Source organism: Erythrolamprus reginae, chromosome 4 (assembly GCF_031021105.1).
Source record: "Erythrolamprus reginae isolate rEryReg1 chromosome 4, rEryReg1.hap1, whole genome shotgun sequence".
NCBI classification, from domain to species: domain Eukaryota; kingdom Metazoa; phylum Chordata; class Lepidosauria; order Squamata; family Dipsadidae; genus Erythrolamprus; species Erythrolamprus reginae.
The window spans coordinates 99,284,230-99,308,840 of NC_091953.1; the positions used below are offsets into that span (position 1 = coordinate 99,284,230).

The window sequence follows — 24,611 nt, forward strand, 5'->3', positions numbered from 1 at the left end:
GGGGCGAGAGCAATTTAATTCACCCGCGTACATAAAAAGTGGATTGCACCATATCGTTTCCTCATTTCCCCATCGGAAACGTTACTACCAGATACACACTGAATCAAAAGTACCTCCTAAGGATTTCGACAGGTCTTTTGTCCGGGTGAGGATGTAGAGACGAGAGCATTAAAAAAATAATCTTGTTTTGAAAGCAATTCTCCCAGAATTTCCCCGCTTAACCAAAAGCGGATTCGGGGCGCGTCTTTGCGCGCGGAACATCTGAATCAGCTCCCTACTTTCGTGTAAATAGTAAGGCGAGGGCAGGAGGGGGACTTTTACGGGTGGAAGGCGGGGCTTCCAGGCAGGGAGGGCTTTCAGGCTCCTCTTGCTCGTAATTCTTGAGTTAGCAAAAGCAGGCCATCCCGGCCGATCGGTGGCATCATCTGGGAGAAACCGGCGGTCCTCTTTTGTTCTCTTGTTGCTAAGTTCTAGGACAGAAGCGTAAAATCCTCGCCTGGAATAAAATAAAACTTCGCCTCCAAAACATCTGCATTGGCAGCCCAATCTCTCAGCCTCATCCCGTTGTCTTTGCACCTGCAGCTGGCTTAAGGTAAGAACCACTTTTGCCACAATGCAACCTTCGCAAAAGTTCCCAAAATTCTCGGACCGCGCGCTGTTCAGACTCCTAGACTTGGGCTGCAAAGATTCGGAGGACCACTAGATGGCAACAAAAGGAGACAGGAACACACTGTTGCGCGTAAGCAGCAATAGTGGATGTTTCAGCCCGATTTTGACTTTTTTCTAAACCAGTGTTTCCCAGACAGAAATGATCAAGTAAAGATGAAGAGAGACCACATAGTTAAATGAATACTTCCTCTCTATTTTCTTTTTTTCTTTAAAAAATAGCATTGTGGTTCACACTCTTCTTGATGTAATTAGATGATTATAGTTGTGTTTTATACTTTCTCCTCCCTTCTATTTTTGGAGGCATCTTGAAACTAAACATTGCCACAAAAATGTCATCCATTTATCATTTGAGTAATCATCTGGGTACCTCATGGTGTACAAAAATAACAATTTACCACGCAGAAGCTTGCTGCTCAATTTTTTCTTCTGTAGACATCTTTATTAAGGGGTATTTGGGTCTCCATGGGTATTTGAAATCCCATAAATATATTTACCGTTGGTCTGAGCTCATGGTGTTCCTTAGGAGGACACACACGGGCTCATAATAACGACAACTAAAATCTGTTCGTTTTTGTCATTTTTTCTGAATTTTACTACTCTATACTTTGACTTCTGTGCTTCAGTAAACAAGTTTTCAGTCATGAATCCCTTTTTGCTAAGGCGATGGCAGCCAACAAGATGTGACTATGTTACTGGTGGTTAACACGGAGGACATTGGCTGGCTCACCTGGTACTATATTGTACTATATAGACCTTATATAGTACAATTGGAGAATCATTTTCTTAAATGAAATATAAATGAACCTTCTTCTTAATTAGGTCCTGAATTAACCTTCAGGCCACAGAGTAGATTAAATACTTTATATAATCCTAACAAAAAAAAAAGAATAAAAAAGAATTGTTAGTTTCATGATTTGTAATTGTTGTAGAGTGTTTGCAGCCACATCACAATATTCACCTGCTTTTCCATTTGCAATAAGCTATTATTGAATGAGCTCAGCAAAAGAATGGCTCACTATATCAGTTAGGCAAATGTTCTCTTCTCCCCCCCCCACCTGCCCCTTAAGTCTGATTCCTAGTTCAAATCTTAGATTAGGGTATAACTATTATGTTTGCATTATTCATATCATCACATTAAAGTCTAGTGAATTATACTATTAGAATTTCATTTCAATTAGAATTTGGTGTTTGTTTGTTTTTGCTCTAACAGGAGAAACTAAGTTTAAACAAATTTTAAAATGTGTTCTGGAAATCTGGCAATTTTGCTAACATTGATTCTTAGCTTTATCAGCTCAGGTAAGTACAACTCTTTTTGTTTTTTCTCTATCTTAAAAAATGCCATTTTGGGTTTATTGTTTTAAGACTGTCTATGGTGGATAGATATCTACATAGACTGTTTACGGCTGGATATCATATGCAGATGATACATAAACATCAAAATAAGAGAAAGTTGTTCTGAATAACATTTGAGAAAGATATACTGATTGAGCAAGATAAGATGACACTTGTGAATTTACATGTTTTCCTTTCATCATAATCATTTGTGACTTTTGTGTAAAAATGCAACATTCAGCAATATAATAAATCAAAAGTGAAATGGAATTAACCTAATACTAATGAAAAATAAATTTCACCACAGTATCAGTGATTTGAGTCTATTTAAGATAAATATCATTTCTCCCCTACTCAAACCACAATATCTTATAGCACTATTCCATAACTATGTATGCTAGAGCAGTGTTTCCCAACCTTGGCAACTTGAAGATATTTGGACTTCAACTCCCAGAATTCCTCAGCCAGCGTTCCCTGGCTGGGGAATTCTGGGAGTTGAAGTCCAAATATCTTCAAGCTGCCAAGGTTGGGAAACACTGTGTTAGAGGATATGAATGTCTACTGTATGTATGTCCCATTGTCACATTACATAGTTTGAAATATAGCAATTTGTCATTAGTCTCTTTTTGATCTTACAGCTAGATTGTTTTCTTCATTAGACTAAGGCAAGAATATACCATGAGCCAAAGTTTGCTTGTTATTGTGGCATCATTATCAATAAGATCTACTTCTCCTTCTTATCAGATTTTATGACACAAATGCTTAAACACATGAATCCTTTTGAGGTTTAGCATTCTGTTTCATAATTATGAAATATTGATGAGGTTTCTTGAAAAATATCAATTCAATAGTATCAATATGATAGGTCTCTTAGATGATTTGGCAGATGGGTGGTACAAAGATATTAAAAAATCAAAATGGTATCTATAATATGTGTAAAAATGGGACAGGCCTCAGTTGCTTCTTGGCCTTTTGGCACCAATTCAGGAGTGAAATGCTCCCGGTTTGTTGTGCCTGTCAGTTGTCAAAGAGCCGGTCGCGAAGGGAGCACAAAGCTCTGCTCGCCTGCCCAGACACCACCTTTTTAAAAAAATTAATTTTTTAAATTGATTTTAAAATACAGAATATAGAACACACATACAACATACAACAAGTGCTTGGTGTTTGGTGCCCACTACCAGACAAACATTCACACCCCACCACCAAATTGGGGTTGTTTCTTATATATATCATTTTAACTCAAGAGCAATATATCTATTTACATATTATAAGGTGATTCCAATTTATTCCTTGTAGCTTGGTCTCGGATTCTACTTTGTCCATGCACAGAAGGTAAAAAAACCCCAAATGGCGGCATCTGGGCAGGTGGATGGAACCTCACGCTCCCTTTGTGACCAGCTCTCTGATGACTGACAGGCTTGAGTGAACTGGGATTATTTCATCCCTGCAACAACTGTCCAAAAATATGTCTGCAGGCTGCTAGAATTGCGCTGAACAATGCAACAAACTAACATAACAATGCAGCTTTCTTAGCTGGGGATTCTGGAATTCTAAACATTCAAAAGCAGTTTTCTCCACCCTTTGCGGCTTGGTCACCTGACTTAGGCTGCCAGCGTGCATGTGTAACTCGACTTGCACGAGTGGCTGGCACTTGTGCAAATGGAGCTGTGTACACATGCATGTCCATACTGACCTGCCATCACACAAGTCAAGCTGTGCATATGCACGTGTGCACCAGCTGACTGCTCGTGTCACCCAGTTCTGAATAGGCCACAGCCTGGGGTTGGGGGGACCCCTGTTCTAAAATGTTGTAGACAGTTGTATTAGTGTATAGCAGTGTTTCCCAACCTTGGCAACTTGAAGAGATCTGGACTTCAAATCCCAGAATTCCCCAGCCAGCGAATGCTGGCTGGGGAATTCTGGGAGTTGAAGTCCAGATCTCTTCAAATTGCCAAGGCTGGGAAACACTGGTGTATAGAAGGCACAACCAGATGGTGATTCATGAAATCAGAATTAGAAGGTCATTACATTTTCTCTGTAACACGTTATTAAAATGTTAAGGTTTTTTTTTAGTTTCATAACACACAGCACAGTGAAATTGTGAACAGATGCAATATTTAAATTGGAATTTAAAGAGCAAAAAGTCAAAATGAGGAATATTGCCATTTTATACTTTTCTTTCTAGCATATATGCTAGAACAACTTTTTCTTAACAACCCCCCCCCCCCCCCGCTGTCATGGACAAATTGTGCTATAAAATTGAATTATACCAGTCAAAATGTTATCATACTTCTAATAATAAGAAATAATAAGGTCTTCCTATTTTTTATATGTTTTGATTTTTGAAGGAAAGCTCTGTGAAAGGCATTCACCTATTAATGTGCTAGAAGAAGAATACTTTTCATTTTGCTGCCCTAAAAAACCACGCCATAAAGGACAAGTTACCCATTGGTCCTATAAAGGAAAAAAAGGAGAAGAAATGCTAATTCCTGGAGATAGCAGAATTGATTTGAATGGGTCTAATTTGCGATTTTGGCCAGTTTTACTGAATGATACTGGAATCTATCAATGCTGTCTCAGGTAAGTGCACTATATACATAGATAAGAGAATAACATATTTAAGAAGGAAGTTATGTCCATATTTGACTCTGTTTTGCAACCTTATGGTTGATTCTCAGTTTCCTGGATGTCACTCCATCAATTTGTGGCCAGTTAGTTGAGAAATGGGCACAAGTTAGCAAAGTTAGGGGAGAAGTCTTTAAAATGGCAGCTGGTCACATTGCTGAATACATGGTAGTAGCAGAATAGTGGTGAAGAGGTCAGATGGTGACTGTTGTGATTCCGTCTGAGGCTCCTCAGGGAACGGCTGAACCTCTGCCGGCTCCCTGCTCAGAGGGGGAGGATGAGGAACAGGAGGAGGAGGAGGAGGCCCAGGCAGAAGGGGAGGAGGAATATCAGGCCGAGGGAGAGGGAGAACAGCCAGAATCCCCCGGGGTGGAGCTCTCCCCAGCAAGCAGCCTGGAGTCCTTAGATGAAAATGCTCAAGCCATCATCGATCACAGGCAGAGAAGAGCAGCACAACGAAGGGGACAATTAGCCAGGTACTTCCAGTCCTAAATAGGTAACAGCTGGGTTTGGGTGTGGTTCTCCCCAGAAAGGCTGAAAAGGCAGACCCACCCTTCCTGTATTGTGGAGTATTATCTTTGGGAGTCCTGGGACCTGGCTGTGATCTTTGGCATCTCTGATTCTGGCTTGTGGCCTTGAAGGATGAAACCTTGGGGAAAAAGGCGTGGGGGCTTATTCTCTACAGTGGTGTGTGTGCCAGCAAGAAGTCTGCTGTATTGTCTGGCCGTCAGGACTTTGCTGTGAAGCCTCATAGCCTGCCTGTTGGAAAGAACAGGTTTTTCTCTGTGTTTATTTTTCAAACTATAAAGTGCTTTTGCTTTTACCAGCGTGTCTGGCTGCTTTTTCCAGTTGGTGTTGAAGTCTGGGGGCACCCAGGCAGAACAGTGACTAAGCTCTGGTTGGTGACAAAGGTAAAACTTAGATTTTCAGCAAGTCAGGAGTCCTTTTTTGTTTAATAATATAATTTTATTGATTTTTTTTGAAAAATTTACAAAAAACAAAACAAAAAGCATAAAGTGTATCATCACCAAACAGAAAAAAAATCCCTTCACCAGGGAAGATTCAATTTTGTATCCTTCATTTGCTTTGTCTCTGGGTTACATTGTTCATTCTTTATAGAGTGATTGAATTTTATTTCTTACATTTGCATCGCTTACTGATGTTGTTAATATATAATTTTTAACCTTCTCCCATTGCCTCATTGTTGCTGCTAATTTCTCTTCATTATAATTATGTAGTCTAATTTCCATAATTTCATAGTGAATGTGATCCGCCATGTATTTGCACCAATTTTTTATCGTCCATTTATTGTCATCTTTCCATCCAAGCACTATAGTTGCCTGGGCACTTTCTATCGCTGCAATTTTGATTTCTTCGTATTCTTTTACCTCACTATTTTTTTATCAATAATGCTGCTTCCTTAGTTATTTTCCAATTACCATTCGTAATTTTATTCACTTCCATTAGTATTTGTTTCCAAATTTTTTGAACTTTATTACATTCCCAAAACATATGCATAAATACTCCTTTTTCCTTACACCCATGCCAACAATTTCCTTTCTTCATTGTTTGAAAGCATGCTAATTGTACTGGTGTATAATACCATTTATGTAATATTTTTCTTCTCATCTCTCTTATTCTTGTGTTTTCAATTCTTTTAATATTTTCAATTATACCTTCCATATCCCATTCATCAATTTCTAATTCGTCCTGCCAATATCTCGTCAGTCCTTTTACTACTTGTTCTTCTGCTTGTAATAATTCTCTATATATGTTACCTGTTTGTGCTTTTATATTCTTACACTTTTCCCTAAGTATCTTTTCTAAATTTATTTCTTGTCTCATGAATATTTCTTTATTTTCCCTTTTACTTAAATATGTACTTATCTCGTTGATTTGTAACCAGTTTTGTTGTCCCAGGCACCTCTCTATTTCATTTCTATTAATTCTTCCGTCCCTTTCATATAACTGTTCTATTCTCTGTATACCTTTCCTCCTTAGTTCCCATATTATCTTTGTGAGATTACTTTCTTTCTAGCAAGTCAGAAGTCAACCAGAGGAACATGTTCATTTGAATAACTATTTAATCTTTTCTAACAATCATTTAAGAATAATTTATTTTATTAATTTGAAAATTATATGGTAAATCCGTTATTACTAGAGGGAATTTGAAGTGCTGGCCCATAGTAAAAAGTTGTTAACTAAATATATTTCTATTTTGCATGCATTGGCAAATATTGATGTTCAAATTCCTCAAAACCCCCCACAGTTTAAGACTATTTATTCGTTTAATATATATGTTGTCCAAAAAAATAAAGTTGTCTTGTTTGGGTTCCCTCATGATATTAATTTAGCATTATCAGAAGGATCAAACTTCAGAAATTAAAACAAATGGGAAAAGAATCCCATATGTTCTAAGGTAATTGAACATTAATGTTGTCCTACCTAAAGAACAATTCCAATATAGCCACTGGAAAAAAGTTTGCAAAGTAAAACTTGCCATCTGTGAAGCAGAAAAAGAAAATGCACCCCTTAGTAGATAAATTTAATAAATCAAACTTCCTTCTTTAAATGACAGTAGAAACTTCCTGAATCAAAACAGGAATTTTGTCCTAAGTAAACTTCTGAACTGATGCATTGCATTTTTAAAAGTAACATTAGCTATATGTGCTATAAAAGGTATAGATTCTTCATTGTAATGCATTCCTTTATAAAGTATATATTTTGTTCCAGATGTTACATCTCAGTAATATTCATTTCTCCAGTTTAGTAATTTGAGGTAAACCATTTCTTTTGCAATATTTATTATTATTATTATTATTATTATTATCATCATCATCATCATCATCATCATCATCATCATCATTATCATTATCATTATTTAGATTTGTATGACGCCCCTCTCCGAAGACTCGGAGTGGCTCACAACAACAATATACAGTACACATCCAATGATTAAAAAGAAAACAATTAAAATCCTTAATATAAAAACAGTCATACATCCCAAACAAACCATACATAAAGCAGGACGGCTGAGGGGAATCAATTTCCCCAAGCCTGGCAGCAGAGGTGGGTTTTTAGGAGTCTGAGAAAAGCAAGGAGGCAATAGAGCTAATGCTGCATGTTCCCATGGTAAACTTGGTAATCATTTCTTCCTCAACAGTGATAGAAAAGCAAGAAATCCATTCAGAATTTGTAGCATTTAAAATATGACAAAGTGTTACACTTATTAAAATTTCATCATTACAAAATTATCCCACTCGTGTAATACGTGTAAGTAGCAAGTCACCTCTTTCTTTGGAGTAATTTTCAGAATTAGTTTCTATTACTATAAAGGGACATATTTTTATTCCAACCCATCTAAATGAATGGACATATAACAGGACACTCAATGAATGTTGCATCGAGTCTTCGGAGAAGGGCGGCATACAAGTCAAACAAACAAACAAACAAACAAACAAACAAACAAACAAACAAACAGATAGACAAACAAACAGACAAACAAATAAATACTGCAAATTATCAGTCAGTTAGTAAAGAAGACCAATCCTTATATTAGTGTGGATGTTGGCAACCCGCAATTCCAGAGCCACACGCGGCTCTTTCATCCCTCTGCTGCAGTTCTCTGTCATGGCAGAATGACGAAAGAGCTTTTGCCCTTCATAGTGGTGGCGATGGTCTGAGCTTTAGTGTGGGAGTGAAGCGCCCCTGCACTTGCCGTTGTGCAAAACAGCATTCCGCCTTCATCTTGGTACATTTGCTGTTGCTGCCTCCATTGCCTTCCCACTGCTCTTGCAACGCCTTGCGCAGTATAGTGAAATTTAGTGTGCTTCACAATGGCGGTGATGGGGTCTCCTCCTCTTGGAGGACATTCTGAAATGGAGCCACAATGCGACCTTGTGTCATTGTGTACTCATTCTCACCTCCTGGATGTCAGTTGTTTTTCCTGAAAAGTCACCGGTGTTGTGTTTCCCCACCATCCTGCTGGTCTTCAGCTCTCTGTCGACCAGCTGACCATCAGTGTGCTTCTTCCTGGACTCATCGGTCTCCAGACATCAGATTCCCATCATCCAGCACCAGTTCAGGGATCCCTTCCCCTCTCCCCCAGAGGGGGTGGGAGGGAGGGAGAGGGAAAGAGTGAGAAAGAGACAGAAAGAGAGAAAGAAAGAAAGAGAGAGAAATAAGTTGTGTATTTTAATGAGAGGGAGGGAAGGGGAAAGACAGAGAGGGAGGAGAGACAGAGGTAAAAGAGAAAGAAGAGACACAGAGACAAAGATAGATAGATAGATAGATAGATAGATAGATATAGATAGATAGATAGATAGATAGATAGATAGATAGATAGATAGATAGATAGATAGAAATAAACACACAGAGAGACAGAGAGGGCAGACAAGAGAGGGATAGGGAAAGAAAAAAACAGATAAAGATAGAAATAGAAAGAGACATGGAGGGAATGAGAGAGGGGGGGAAGGGAAAGAGAGAGATGGGGAAAGAGAAAGAGAGAGAAAGAGAGAGGGAGAAAAAGAGATAGGGATGGAGGAAGTTTTATCCAAACTTTTCACATGACTTCATCCTTTCTCAGTCAATGACCTACATCCAAACAATAGTTTAGAGCTTTCAAATTTTTTTAGAATTTGCTATAAAAGAAAGATAGGCAAAGTCTTCTGAATATCTTCTTGGTGCAACGAGTCTTAAAAACTTTAAAGCACAAAAAGCTTTGAATATAATACCAGTAAACCCTTTAGCAGATACGTAATAACCCTGTGCTTCAGAAATTGTGGCTTGTTTGTTCAGTTTTCTTAGCTCCAAAGGTGATGGCACAGTTTTCAGCCTCAATGTTTGTGTATAACAGGAAGGGCATTGCAAATTAAATCTTTCTCAGCATGTCTCCAACAGGAAGAATGTTACAAAAATTATGAGTAAGTCTATTTGTCATTTAAATGATATTAAAACACTTCACTACTAAGATTTGCATATATATTTCAGCAATCAGCTTTTTAGAAAATGATGAATTTAACCTTTTATTGTTTTAAAGTGGAATTTCCAAATATTCTAGTGTGTACTAGTTGTTTTATAATGGAAACAACACTGATTATTTTCTCCACTGTCAATCTAATCGCTTAAATTGCTTCTATATTCATGATAAACCAAACCCAAACTGTTTGACAATCATGAAAAAGTAAGTCCTCTAAATATTCCCCATCCCATTTTAAGGAATCAGGCATTATTTATCTGTTTACTAACGCCTCTAATCAAAACTAAATGGTGTAGTTTCTCTCCAGTTTTGAAATATTTGAAATATTACACTTCCTTCCTTTCTTTTAATAATAACAGGGAAAATAATAGGCTTTTATATTTACAAAATGTAGCACCATTCATTGTACTTTTTATTATTATTTATATAGACCTCTAAAAAAATGAGAAACATGGAACAAAAACTTATTAAAAATAAGCTTATAGCCTGCCTTGCATAGTAGTTTTAAACTGTGATACTCTCATTCCTCCCATTCTAAACATTATGTGGTTTACAACCACCAAAAATGCCTTCTATTTGAATCATTTGTACCAGCAGAGGTGGGCTCCTAATGTGGTATGCTGACATGGGCTCACCTCCGTGGCTCTGGGTGCTAATGGAGTCCAGCATAATTCTGCTACTGCACCTGTGTAGGTAGCAGAATCATGCATGGGCACACAGGTGTGACCGCGTTTTGGTGTGGTTTTTTTGCTTCCACGCATGTGCTTTTCTTTACAACTTTTCTTCACTCTAGTTTTTTTTGCTATGCTAAATAGCACTTCTGAATGAGGTTGAGATGATCCTGATGGTAAACAAGTAAAGTAGTTTCTGTGACTGCCTGGCAGTCTAGTTTAGCCATTGAAATAGTTGGTTTTACCCAAGTTTTTTTAAAATTAGAAAAGAGTAATTTTATATACAAATAAAAGCAGCACAAAAGATATACACACAACTTTAAAAATGAGAGAGATGACCTTGCTCTCTCTTTCCTTAAATATTTTCACTTATACATTTCTAAATTGTTTACAGATTTTCATATTGGTATCATACATGCTTATACAATTTAACTCTATTTCTTAAAGTCGTGGTACTAATAGGTTAAATTCATAATAAAGATTTAATGATTAGTAGCATATAAAAATCATTCTAAATCAGATAAATATATCTTCCCTAACCTTGGAATGTCTAAAAAGTTACTTGACCTTACCTATCTATATTCTAGCATATCTAAAAAAAGCATATTACTGTATCTTCGTTCTCATAAGATCTCCTCAATGTGATTTGTTTAAGGTAGTTATTTTCCTTCTTGTTCTTTTTTGCAACCAATTGTACCATTTATCCCAAATTTTGTAGAAGACCGAGTCTTCTTTCTCTTTTATACACATAGTCTATTCATTTCTGCCAATTCCATTTTTTTATTTTTAATATGTACATTGGTGGTACCCAAGTTTTAAGCACTTATTAAAGTGTGGCCCCCAGTAAATATGGGCATGTTCTTAAACTTTTGAGATCCATGCCCTTAATCTCTTCATATGGATTTCATAATTCTATTTTTGATAATATGAAGAAGTTGGATGTATATCTTCCCCTTGAAACAACTATTCTGCTTTATATGTCACATTTCTTGTCCTCATGCAGAAATGGAACTTCGAATATAACCTGTAAGGAATGGTTCTTGACTGTCATCAAGAGAAATAAAAGCAATTGTTTCACTGAAGAGCATTTGTTTACTGGAAGAGATGGAATAATTGGGACAGGCTATCCTTTCACATGTGGTAGTACAAATGATAGTGCAAATGTAATCAACATAACATGGTATAAGGTACTTTTAAAATATTTCCTTGTTTATAGAAAATTAGTTTATAGTCAGGAAGATGGAGATAATACAGTGGTACCTCTACCTAAGAACGCTTCTACTTACAAACTTTTCTAGATAAAAACCGGGTATTTAAGATTTTTTTTTGCCTCTTCTCAAGAACCATTTTCCACTTCCAAACCCAAGCCTCTGAAACTGTAACTGGAAAAGGCAGGGAGAAGCCTGCATGGTGCCTCTCGGGGAATCTCCTGGGAGGAAACAGGGCCAGAAAAGGCAGGGAGAAGCCTCCGTGGTGCCTCTTTAGGAATCCTCTGGGAGGAAACAGAGCCAGAAAAGGCGGGGAGAAGCCTCCGTGGGGCCTCTCTAGGAATCCTCTGGGAGGAAACAGGGCCAGAAAAGGCAGGGAGAAGCCTCCATGGGGCCTCTCTAGGAATCCTCTGGGAGGAAACAGGGCCAGAAAAGGCAGGGAGAAGCCTCCATGGGGCCTCTTTAGGAATCCTCTGGGAGAAAATAGGGCCAGAAAAGGTGGGGAGAAGCCTCTGTGGGGTCTCTCTAGGAATCTCCTGGGAAGAAACAGGGCTTCCACCCTCCTGTGGTTTCCCCTATCGCACACATTATTTGCTTTTACATTGATTCCTATGGGAAAAATTGTTTCTTCTTACAAACTTTCCTACTTAAGAACCTAGTCATGGAATGAATTAAGTTCGCAAGTAGAGGTACCACTGTATACCACAATGGAAATTGTCATTCACTGGAACAACAACATAAATACAAATGACCAACAGGTCATTCTTAAGTAGAAAAGTTTGTCCAACAGGTGGCTGGAGGAAGGAGAAGCACAGTATCCAAGTAAGCGCCTCGATTGGACAATGTGACTGATTTTTTGGGGAAAGGGGAAACTTTTTAATCAGGGACTTTCCAAATCGGTTTTCATCAGCTTATGCCAATATATCTTCAATAAAATTGTCCTTTGAGGAACTTGTCAGTGTTCTTCTTTCTATGGAGCTATTATTTGGAACCCTGACACTAGTCTCTTGGGTTCTGTAGGGCTTATTCCCAGGTTAAAAACTCTACACAGATTTTTTGAAAAATAAAATAATTGAATGCTGAATGCAATCATGTTTATCCAAGTGATTAGAACAAAGAAATTGATGCATTTTTACAATAGGATGGGGAACTTTATCTTACAATATGCCCCTCCCTTAAAAAATCCATATGTTTCATGTTTATAATAAGCCATTTTGTAACATCTTCATTGAAACAGGACTGCATAGAGAAGATTGACAGGAGAGGTAAAGAAGAATGGCACATTGATAAGTTAACAGAAAAGGATGGTGGAAAATATACATGTGTAAAAACAATTCTTCATGCAGGAAGTAAATATAACAGCACAAGTACCACGAATTTAAATATTAAAGGTAAGGCTGTGTAAAATTGTTAAATGACTTGGGATCACTATCAGTGGTGTTCTTGCTCTAATGTAACAGATTTGAATTTTAATATCTTATGAGATAAGTGAAAGACTTTCCCTTCCTCGTATCTTTATGGATTACATTTGCTTAAACTGTCCACATTTATACACATATTGGCTAGTAATGCAAGCTGTGTTGGAGAAAACAGAGGCCCAATAGATGAGCTTTTCTGGCTGAGGAATTCTGGGAGTTGAAGTCCACAAATCTTAAAGTTGCCAAGGTTGGAGACTGCTGCAATAGATGACTATGTGCACAGACAGGGTCTTCTAACCTGTCCTCTGTACAGCCTTCATTTTTATCTCATGCCAGCAGCTCTCTATAAGAAATTATCTCTGCTTCAAGTCCTTCATGCTTGTTGGCTGTGTAACTGGGTGAAGTAAGTCTTATTGCTTGATATAGGTAGCCCTTGACTTGCCCATTATGGTCATGTGAATGCCATAAAATGGGTCACCACCAGGTGATTGTCCCAATGTTACAACCTTCTTTGCAGTGGCCATTAAGCATATGTAGTAGTTATGAAATGAACACCGTGGTGGTTAAGTGAACTCAGAATTCAATATAGGGCATTTTTACTGAAAAAAATGAAGCACTGTATTTTTTATAGCATAAGACCCACCTTTTTTCCTCCCTAAAAGAGGCTGAAAATTTGGAGGCACCTTATACTCTGAATGTAGCTTTTTGAAGCTTTTTTTCCAGGCCTAACAAGGGGCTAACAATCTTCCTAGCTCTTACCTTGCAGGCTTTTTCATTGTTACTCTCTCTGAAGAAGATTTTTCCAGCTCTAAGTGTTTGCAGACTTTTTTTCATTGCTCTACTTGCTCCAAATAAATTTCTTTCCAGCCTTAACAAGGTGCTAACAATGTTCCCAGCTCTTACTGACTTCAACCACTTTCATTGTTGCTCTCTTCGAATAAGGTTTTTTTTAAACCCTAACTTGGGTTTAACTTAAAATAAATAGGGCTTAAAATAATATATTGAAGCTGACCAGAATAAGGAAGCTAGCCAGATGAATACCTGGTTGGCAGATTTCCCCCCTCTATTTACCTCCCCAAAAACTAAAGTGCGTCTTATACTTCAGTATGCCTTATTCTCCCCAAAATATGGTAAATACTATTTTTGGACAAAAAAATCATAAATCATAAATCATAAATCATGGTCATGTGATTATGGGATTCTGCAAATGATCATAAATTATTGGTTTCCAAGTTCCTGAAATGTGGTCTTATGGGGGAGTTGTCAGAGGGGATCAGCTATCAGAACTTTGGAACTGGCTCAAAGTGAGTCATAAGTACCTTTGGGGGCAGTCTGTCATAAGTTTGAATGTTTGCTGAGCCATTGCTCAAAAATTGAGAACTCCTTGATTTTAGCTTGTTTGGGCCTGTGTGTATACATGCCACTAATCTGGTTCCTGTTTGACACTTCCATAAAATCTAATAAATTATTATCATTATCATTATCATTATCATTATCATTATCATTATCATTATCATTATCATTATCATTATCATTATCATTATCATTATCATTATCATTATCATTATCATCATCATCATCATCATCATCATCATCATTATTATTATTATTATATAATATTAGAAGGCGATCAAACTGATAATCATTCTGCTGTACTGGATCCTCCTCTCCTTAGAGAGAAAAATTCAGCTATGTAATTCTGAAAATGCATTCTACTGACTTTGAGCAGTCCAAAATCATCTTTTTGAAAATGAAGAGTCATCTTAAATGGCCAATTCATTTAAAAATGAAAAAGAAATTGTTTTGGACAAGTTAGCAATTATCATCATGATGGACTTTAGGAAAATTAGTTTAAATAATTCTCTTTTATCTTCTTAAGGTACTGAAGAAAAAGTAACTCCAAAGCTAACTGGATCTGGTTATAATGTTTTCAAAACTGAAATAGGTACTTCTCTTTATTATTAAACTATGGTCTTTGGCTATATAATCAACAAGTGTATCTTTTAAAAAGCTGGCTGTATAAATTGCCTTTAAAACATCATAGATTTTTCTACACTTGAGCTAGAATGATATTACTATATCATATTACTAAATATAAACCAAATAATGATATTTTTTGATTTATATCTTAATCCGGGATCCATTCCACAAAGTCCGTACTCCTTCTAGAAGAGTAGAGTAAGAAGAGAACATGTAAAACAGGGCTGTCAAACTCATGGCCCGCAGCTCAGATGTGTCGTGTGCTGGCTCTGTCCCCACCCAGTTTAGCAAAATGGGGTGGAGTCCCAATACATCATGTGATGCTGCCGTGACGACGTGAGTTTGACACCCCTGATTTAGAAGCAAGTAGCTGGCAGGCCTTTGAAAAAATTGTAAAGAGAAATGAAGAGTGATATTTTAATTTTAAAAATTAGTTATTTTTATTGTCAAAGAACATGTCTGTATTTACTGTCGTTTTTTAAAACACCTGCTTTAGTTTTCTAGCAATTTTGTAGTCCATAGCATATACACTATTTTTTAAAACCATATTCACATTTTAGTGAGGAATAGGTATAAAGAACAGGATTGTGGTACACAATAATCTATAGTTACTCTGTTGTAGTTGTACTATGAGAATTTTTTAAATTTTTTTTAGAAAACCTAATGTATTTCAATAACCTTCAATGCTTTTCCTCTTTTGAGAATAAGAGTATAAAGAGTCAAACAGTGGAAACACTGGTATAAAAACATTGTTGGCAAGTCATATGGTATATAAATTATTTCATAACAAATTATTGTAGAAATAGAATTCTAATATTTTCAGTTTAAAGTGCCAGTGAAACCAATGGTTGTTTTTTTTCAAATTTCCAACTTCTTATTTGTTGTTATTTGTAGTTGTTAAATTATATTAAAATATTTCACGAAATTCTTAAATGGACTCAGGGGGATGGTAGAGAACAAAAAGGCCTGAAGGAATGTTCTCCATGGGGTCGTGATGGATCCGACACAACTTTATTTATTTATTTATTCAATTTTTATGCCACCCTTCTCCTTAGACTCAGGGCGGCTTACAACATGTTAGCAATAGCACTTTTTAAGAGAGCTAGGCTATTGCCCCCACAATCTGGGTCCTCATTCTACCCACCTCGGAAGGATGGAAGGCTGAGACAACCTTGAGCCGGTGATGAGATTTGAACTGCTGACCTTCAGATCTACAGTCAGCTTCAGTGGCCTGCAGTACAGCACTCTACCTGCTGCGCCACCCCGGCTCAACTTTACAACTAATAACAACAAATCACCAAGTCAGAAATTCCAGCAGTTAGGAGATATTCATTGAAGCAAAGCTATTAATCAATTATTTGAAATTTAATTCTGAAGAGGATTAAAAAGGAGACTATTTCTGGATTGGCAGATCATTATATGAAATTGTGATTTCTCCCTTGTAATTTTTATAAGTCTTTGATTAAAATTGTTAATTTTAAATAAATATTTCTTTTAGGTAAAGAGAAAATCCTCGATTGCACAGCATTTTTAGGTTATTCGAAGAACTTTGTTGAATTCCTCTATGAACTTTATTGGATCATGGATGATGAAAATATAGAAACATGTCAGAGTAATAGTTCACTGTGTCAAAAAGTAGAACGTAAATAGTAAGTACTATTCATAACCAAATATTTTGTATACTTGTTTGATAATTGGACATATAGGTAGTCCTTGACTTATGACCACAAATTGAGCATCAAATTTTTGTTGGTAGGACATTTGTTAAGTGACTTTTGCTCCATTTGTGACCTTTTTTGTCATGGTTGTTAAATGAATCACTGCAGTTATTAAATGAATAATATGATTGTTAAACGAATCTGGCTTCCCCGTTCATTTTGCTTGTCAGAAGTTTTCAAAAAGTAATCACATAGCTCTGACTTTTTCAGTGCCATTCTAACTTCTAAAGATCACTACATGAACTGTTATAAGTTGAAGACTAGTTGTATTTTAAATTAATATTGTAAGTTTTGCAATGTGATCTACTATTACTGGGATCCAATATGATAAAATGGCATATTTGTACTATCAGAACAAAAAAGGGAGTCCTATTCGTTAGAGAGGGAATTACAATTGTTTCCTGAGTTTTGCCAAATGAAAATTCCATAACATAGGAATGAGACTTTTTTTAAAAAGATGGGAATAAGCTAGTTATTTAAACTAATCTTTATATGCTTTAATTCCCTGACAACTTTCTTCAAATACCTTGCAAATACCTTGCAAATACATTGGAAATGCAATTTCTGGAATTCATTCTATTCATGTTGTAACTTTAAGTAGTGAGAAGTTTATGTAGTAAATAGATAAGGAACTAGTTGTCAATAGCATAGATCAGTGTTTTTCAACCAGTGTGCCGTGGCACACTAGTGTGCCGCGAGACATGGTCAGGTGTGCCGCGAAGCTCAGAGAGAAAGAAAACAAGAGAGAAAGCAAGCAAGAGAGAGAGAGAGAGAGAAAGAAAGCAAGAGAGAATGAGAACAAGAGAGAAAGAAAGCAAGAGAGATAAAGAAAGAATGCAAGAGAGAGAGAGAGAGAAAGAGAGGGAGGGAAGGTGGGAGAGAGAAAGACATAGAGGGAAGTAGGGAGGGAGAGAGAAAGAGAGCAAAAAAGAGGAAAGAATGAAGAGAGAAAGAGGGATGGAGAGAGAGAGAAAGAGAAAAAGAGGGAGAGAAAGAGGGAGAAATACTGTAGAGCCAAAGGGAGGAAGAGAGAGAATATTTTTGTCCAAATTTTTTTTAGCCCCCCCCCCCCCAAATGTGCCCCATGGTTTTGTAAATGTAAAAAATGTGCCGCGGCTCAAAAAAGGTTGAAAATCACTGGCATAGATTTCAAAGAGGACAGTTCAGGATAAAGAAAACAATTTAAGGTATATTCAGTACTTTCAAGATTAGTAAAGTGGTCAACAGAAGAATTGCCCTTCACATATTTTCAAAATCCTTCCATATACATCAAAATGCCTGGAGAAGAGAGCAGAACTAACTTTTATGACTGAAGAGCAAATTAATTAATTAATTGAATTCTATAAGCTCGCTTCTTCTGTTTTATTTAAAAGTAAAATTCATTTTTACTTTGTAATCAATCAATGGAGGTCTTATATCTCTTTCTTTCACAAAGTAAAAATAAAAAAAAATTGTATATGTTTGATAATAAGCTTGATTTTGTGTTGGAAACTATGTATTATTTTTTATTTTATATTGGAGAAATAAAAAAAATAATGACATAAAAAGTAAAATTCATTGAATTCATGAATTCATGGATTTATTCCAGAATAAATGCTTATAACATTGTTATTTCTTAACAGTGATGAACATGGGAAAAAATATGTCATGAGACAACTTTGGTTTAAACATGTGAAAGAAAAGAACTTCAATTCTTCATACAAATGCGTCTTTTCTGACAATAATGTTGAGGAGCAAATATTTATATTGCAAAAAGGTATTGAAAATTTGATATAGTATAAAAATTAACTTGTGCAAATACATATAATCTCCATATGACCCAGAGGTCTAAACTGATATGGAGAAAAAAATAAACTGTAAAGACTAAAAATATATTAGAAAGTGGGCAGATAATTTTGGATGTAGCTGATAAAAGAAATTGAAAATCATGCAAAGCTAATTCCAGCAGACGTGGTTGGTAAATCCATGGTAACTGAATTTAAACATGCCTGAGATAAACATATATCCATCCTAAGATAAAATACAGGAAATAGTATAAGGGCAGACTAGATGATGATGATGATGATGATTAATTAGATTTGTATGCTGCCCCTCTCCGTAGACTCGGGGCGGCTCACAACAGTGACAAAAACAATATGTATTGACAAATCTAATAATAGATGGACCACAAGGTCTTTTTCTGCTCTCAGTCTTTTATGTTTCTATGTTTCTACTAGTTAAATTCTATTTTAATGTATTTTTTTAGTTTTGAATTTGTTGCTTCATTTATTAGTGGTATATAAACTTAGTAGGTTAGGTTACGTTTACCTAATAATACATAAAATATTTCATATCTTCATAGGCTGTAAGAATATTTTTCTATTTTAAGAGAGAAGTATAAAGCAAAATATTACTACATATATTTCTAGTATTCAAGGCATACCAGAAAGGATTTGTCTAGAAAATATTACTGTAACATCTTCTTGTGATTATTGGAAAAACTTGCCTTCACACACAATAATCTATTCTATTCTTTTTTTTCCTCCTAGAATCTAATCCAGATTTACCAGTTCATGCATTTACTGCTGGAATGATAATGGCCATAATATTTTCCTTTATTGCTGTAATGATAGTGATTCTCTGTGTAATATTCAAGGTTGAGCTTGTTTTATTGTTCAGAGATATAACTGGAAAGGATGAAACACAGGGAGGTAAAATGATTGATTTGACTTAATAAAGAATAGCATTGATTTTTAAACCCATAAGTATCAAAGGGGAAAAAGAAGAAATTTTAACTTTTTCACTTTTCATTATTACAGTCTTTCTCTATTCTCAAAGAAAATAGAAAATAAGGATACAGTATTGTTTTGGTGAAGTAACACAGATATACAATTGTATGACAAATTACTGATTCTGTTCACTCTGTTTCTTTCCTCCCTTGACTCCGCATTTAATATGGAATAAACAACCTTTATTTGATTGTTTGATAAATGAAATAAATACAGAATAAATAAATGCTATTTAACCAATTGTATAAGAAATAGGAGAGGCTGCCTGAATATCATTCCTATAAATAATTATGTCAAAGAAGTATGTTGACTCTGAATGATTTATTTATTTATTTATAGATGGAAAACTTTATGATGCTTTTGTGTCTTACCTGAAAGACTGTACACCGATATGTGGGGAAGAGAGAAAATTTGCTCTGGAGATATTGCCTAAAATTTTAGAAGATCATTTTGGATATAAGCTATGCATTTTTGAACGAGATATTTCTCCCGGAGGAGGTAAGAGGATGAGATAATGATAATTGAATATATTGGTTAAATATCTTTTTCTTTGGCTTAAATTTAAAATATACCACAGCCATTCAGTTTCCTAGAAATAGCACCACTGAGATTTTATCATATACTGTGTATCACCGTTCCCTGTAAGCTACGCACGTGAGCGCACGCATGCTCCCAAATACCCCCGCGTGCACCCTTTTCCCCGGTCGCACGCTCCCCATCCCCCTGCCAGCCTGTGGGGGGGTGGGGGGGTGGGGAGGCGCGGGCAGTAGAAGGGAGCCGCAGCCGCCCCTGCCTCTCCATAGTGCCTCCGGCGCCCTCGCGATCCTGGACTCTCGGCCCTGCCCCCCGCCCGCCCGATCCGCCTCTCTTTCTCCTCCACTGCAAGAGAGGCGGGGCAGGCATTCTCCGGAGGCTGGCAGGCGCGCAGGCTGGCACGCACTCTCCCCATCTCCCTGTCTGCCCACCCACCCGGAACATTCAAAGTAAGAGCGAAGGGTTTTCTTATTTTGAATGTTCCGAGTGGGCGGGCAGGGAGATGGGGAGAGTGCGCACCGGCCCACTCGCCCGACATTGTAAATCACTTTCGCCAGCTTCCGGAGAACGAGAGTGAGAGCGACAGAGCAAGATAGAGAGAAAGTGAGAAAGAGAGAGAGAGAGAAAGAGGGGGAGAGAAAGAGATAGCAAGAGAGAGAGAACAAGAGAGAGAAAGAGTGAGAGAAAGAAAACAAGAGAGGGAAAGTGAGAAAAAGAGAGAAAGCAAGAGGGGGAGAGATAGAGAAAGAGAGAGAAGGAAAGAAAGAAAGAGATGAGAGAGGAAGGAAGAGAGTGAGAGAGAGGAGGAAAGCAAGAGAGAGAAAGAGAGAGAAAGAAAGAAAGAGATGAGAGAGGAAGGAAGAGAGTGAGAGAGAGGAAGAAAGCAAGATAGAGAAAGAGAGAGAGAAAGAAAGAAAGAAAGATGAGAAAGGAAGGAAGAGAGTGAGAGAGAGGAAGAAAGAGAGAGAGAGAGAGAGAAGAGTGGAAGGAAGAGAGAGAGAAATGATAGAAAAAAGGGGAGAAAAAAAGAAAAATGAGAAAATGATTGAGGCAGAGAATGACAGGAAAGAGAGAGAAACAGAGAGAGAAGTGACTCTTGATTTAAAGCATATGGTAAAAGCACTTAAATAATAACAGAGAAAGAAACCCAGCCCTCACCTGTTTTTATTAATAGTTTTGCTGGTTGTTTTAGTTTTAATAGTAATGGATTTTGGTTTTTTAAATTACTAATTTCTTTTAATAAAAAAGAAAAGATTTGTTTGTTTGTTTGTTTGTTTGTTTGTTTATTTACTTACTTACTTATTTATTTATACTTCTATGCCGCCCAGTCCCAAAAGGACTGTCACTCAGACACTATATTTTTCCACCCACACTGAAAAAAAATTAGAGGGAACATTGCTGTGTATATTATATACTGTTTACACACCCACACACGCACATACACACACACACACACACGCTAGCTGTGATTTTGAAGAAAAGTGCTGAAACTCTTGGTTTGTTCTTTTGCTCATATCAAAAGCATTGGTAAGAATTAAGTAATCATTTGAGAATTCTGGTTTATGGTTTCTGAAAATATTGCAGATAATATCTCTCTCCCTCCTCTCCTCCCTCCCTTCATTCCTCTCATCTGAATTTGTCCTAAAGCTCTGAAATGTTCAAATTTGGCGGTGGCTGACTGATTCTAGCATAATGATATTGTTTAATACCCACACACCCACAGAGCTATTTATTACTGCAACCTTTTAAATTTGTATCTGTTTTATTATATTGCTTTATTTATTGATGTGTGCAATATAAATTTGATTAACGAATCCCAGCAACCGATTAGGTCACACAGAGTGGGCCTTCTCTGGGTCCCGTCAACAAAGCAATGTTGTCTGGCGGGACCCAGGGGAAGAGCCTTCTCTGTGGTGGCCCCGGCCCTCTGGAATCAACTCCCCCCAGAAATTAGGACTGTCCCCACCCTCCTTGCCTTTCGTAGGCTCCTGAAAACCCACCTATGTTGCCAGGCTTGGGGAAACTGATATACCCCTAGCTGTTTTATTTTATGTATGGTTTGTCTGGATTGTATGACTGCTTTTTATAATGGGTTTTTATAACTGTTTTTAATATTAGATTTGTATTTGTATTATTTGTTGTGAGCCTCTCCGAGTCCTCAGAAAGGGGCAGCATACAAGTCTAATAAATTCTTCTTCTTCTTCTTCTTCTTCTTCTTCTTCTTCTTCTTCTTCTTCTTCTTCTTCTTCTTCTTCTTTGTATTATTATTATTATTATTATTATTATTATTATTATTGAATTAAAATAAAATATTCAAAATCTTTTTTCATAAAACATTAACTAAAATGAATAAATGGGGTTACATAGAAATAAAATAAAACTTCTTCTACTTACAGCTTTTGTTGATGACATCCAATCATCCATTGACAAAAGTCGAAGATTAATTATTATTCTGAGCCAAAACTACGTCTCTGACCAAGTCATGTTCGAGCTAGAGGTTGGACTGCATAAAGCCTTAGTTGAGAGAAAAATCAAAGTCATATTAATAGAATACATGCCAAAATCCTATCTTGATTTCTTGCCCAAGTCTTTGGAACTTCTTTCTTCCAGCCAAATGGTGAAATGGAAAGAAAAAAAATCACTGCCTTTACATTCTAAATTTTGGAAGAAGCTTTGCTATGCCATGCCTGCCAAGCCAACTACTGCTCGTCAAAGGCTAATGTTGCAAAATAGAAGAAAAAGAACAAATGACTTCTGTATCACTTCTGAGCCATCGCTTGCCTGATACTAGGTCTTTATTTTTATCTTTATTTTATCACTGTTGCTTTGGAAGCTCAATATAGGAATGTATTCACAGATACTTGGGAGCTGCAGAATTGAGGCTGGGGGCTTCAGGTTGTCCTATCTGTGTCATTAGACTTGGTGTCAGTGATATATTTATGTATTGTTTTTTTCAGTATGTAAATTCCATAGGGTTGCCCATACATGATATGTCATAATGCCGTACTTCTGCCTTGCAGATTTATTTACGAAGTGAGGGTCCAATGTCAACCTGTCAAAGAACAATCGTGTTTTCCTTGTATTTTATTGGCGTTTGAACCCTAAATGCAGCAGATGCTGACAATGAATCAGAAGCCCAAGAGAGATAATCAAAACATTGCAACATTAACTAGAATGATGCATAAAATGCAAGCATATGTTGAAAGATTTACCATTTACATTGTCCCAGTGGTAAAATCCATTTTTTTACTATTGGTTGTGTGGGCCTGGTTTAGTGGGTGTGATGTGGCTTGGTGAGCATGGCTTGGTGGGTGTGGCAAGGGAAGGATACTGCAAAATCTCCATTCCCACCCCACTCTCCTGGCCAGCCAGTGGTGGTACTTGCTGGTTCTTCGAACTACTCAAAATTTCCATTACCAGTTCTCCAGAACCTGTTAGAACCTGCTGGATTTCACCCCTGCATTGTCCCCAATTAGCAAGAACTACACTTGTAATCCAGCTCTGTTTATATATGTGTGAGAGAGATATTGGAAAGAAAGCATTGAAAGATACCTAATACATGTGAATTCATTGGGTCTTGAGTTATTTAACTTGGGCAGGAATCAGTGAAATATATTTAAAAGAATCAGCTGCAGCAGCAATACTTTGCTTTTACAGAAACTACACGCTATCATTACCCTTAATTACCCATGCTGTCTATAACTGTGAACGTATCATCTACAACTATTGAAAGCACTGGTGCATTCTCTGAAGTCCTAATTTTATATTAAGAGTACTGAGAATGGCTTCTAGTTGGAGTCTGGTGCTGCATATGTATGAATGGTGGGTTCCTAAAGGTTCCAGCCAGTTCTATAGAACTAGTTCTACCTCACCTACAAAAAGATATTGACAAAATTGAACGGGTCCAAAGATGGGCTACAAGAATGGTGGAAGGTCTTAAGCATAAAACTTATCAGGAAAGACTTCATGAACTCGATCTGTATAGTCTGGAGGACAGAAGGAAAACGGGGGACATGATTGAAACATTTAAATATGTTAAAGGGTTAAATAAGGTTCAGGAGGGGGAAGTGTTTTTAATGGGAAAGTGAACACAAGAACAAGGGGACACAATCTGAAGATAGTTGGGGGAAAGATCAAAAGCAACATGAGAAAATATTATTTTACTGAAAGAGTAGTAGATGCTTGGAACAAATTTTCAGAAGACGTGATTGGTAAATCCACAGTAACTGAATTTAAACATGCCTGGGATAAACATATATCCATCCTAAGATAAAATACAGGAAATAGTATAAGGGCAGACTAGATGGACCATGAGTTCTTTTTCTGCCGTCAGTCTTCTATGTTTCTATGGTAGTAAACCAGGAGTGACATCATGGAGTCAGTTCTGTAAGTGCTGGTCTATGGCCGCTGCCATCTTTCTTTTTGGCTTTTTTGGTGCTATTTTTTGCTATATTTTGCTTCTGTGCATGCACTGAAGTCAATTTTTCAGCAAATCCTAGCCCCTATCTTTTTTATTTTTGGCTTTTTTGGGCTAGTTTTTGCTGGGGTTTGCTTCTGCGCATGTGCAGAACCTGAGTTTTTGGCACTGCGCATATGAGTGCACCCATGCGGCATGGCCATGTGGCATGCAATGTGCATGCAGCCATGCAGTGTGATAGGAAGCGAACTCGCAGTGAGGTAAGTTAGAACTCACTCTTAATAGGTTCCCCA

At 37.0% G+C, this 24,611-nt stretch overlaps 2 protein-coding genes across 2 annotated transcripts in view; both read left to right on the top strand.

Annotated features, from left to right (window-relative positions):
- Window positions 1-24,611, top strand: part of LOC139166873 (complement factor H-like) — a 1,233,958-nt gene that overhangs the window by 682,922 nt on the left and 526,425 nt on the right. The window lies entirely within an intron of this gene.
- IL18R1 (interleukin 18 receptor 1) lies at window positions 1,908-22,740 on the top strand. Its single transcript, XM_070751837.1, has 10 exons — window positions 1,908-1,965; window positions 4,350-4,581; window positions 11,279-11,462; window positions 12,721-12,874; window positions 14,781-14,846; window positions 16,380-16,530; window positions 18,222-18,355; window positions 19,128-19,289; window positions 19,707-19,865; window positions 22,298-22,740. The coding sequence occupies exons 1-10, from the start codon at window positions 1,908-1,910 to the stop codon at window positions 22,684-22,686; spliced, it is 1,689 nt and encodes a 562-aa protein (XP_070607938.1). The 3' UTR covers window positions 22,687-22,740.

Bases quoted from the DNA above. Each gene is read 5' to 3' on its own strand.
- IL18R1 (XM_070751837.1), top strand. From the start codon at position 1,908: ATGTGTTCTGGAAATCTGGCAATTTTGCTAACATTGATTCTTAGCTTT. The intron at 1,966-4,349 runs GTAAGTACAACT...TGATTTTTGAAG, and splicing joins TCTTAGCTTTATCAGCTCAG to GAAAGCTCTGTGAAAGGCAT. The intron at 19,290-19,706 runs GTAAAATGATTG...ATTTATTTATAG, and splicing joins AAAGGATGAAACACAGGGAG to ATGGAAAACTTTATGATGCT.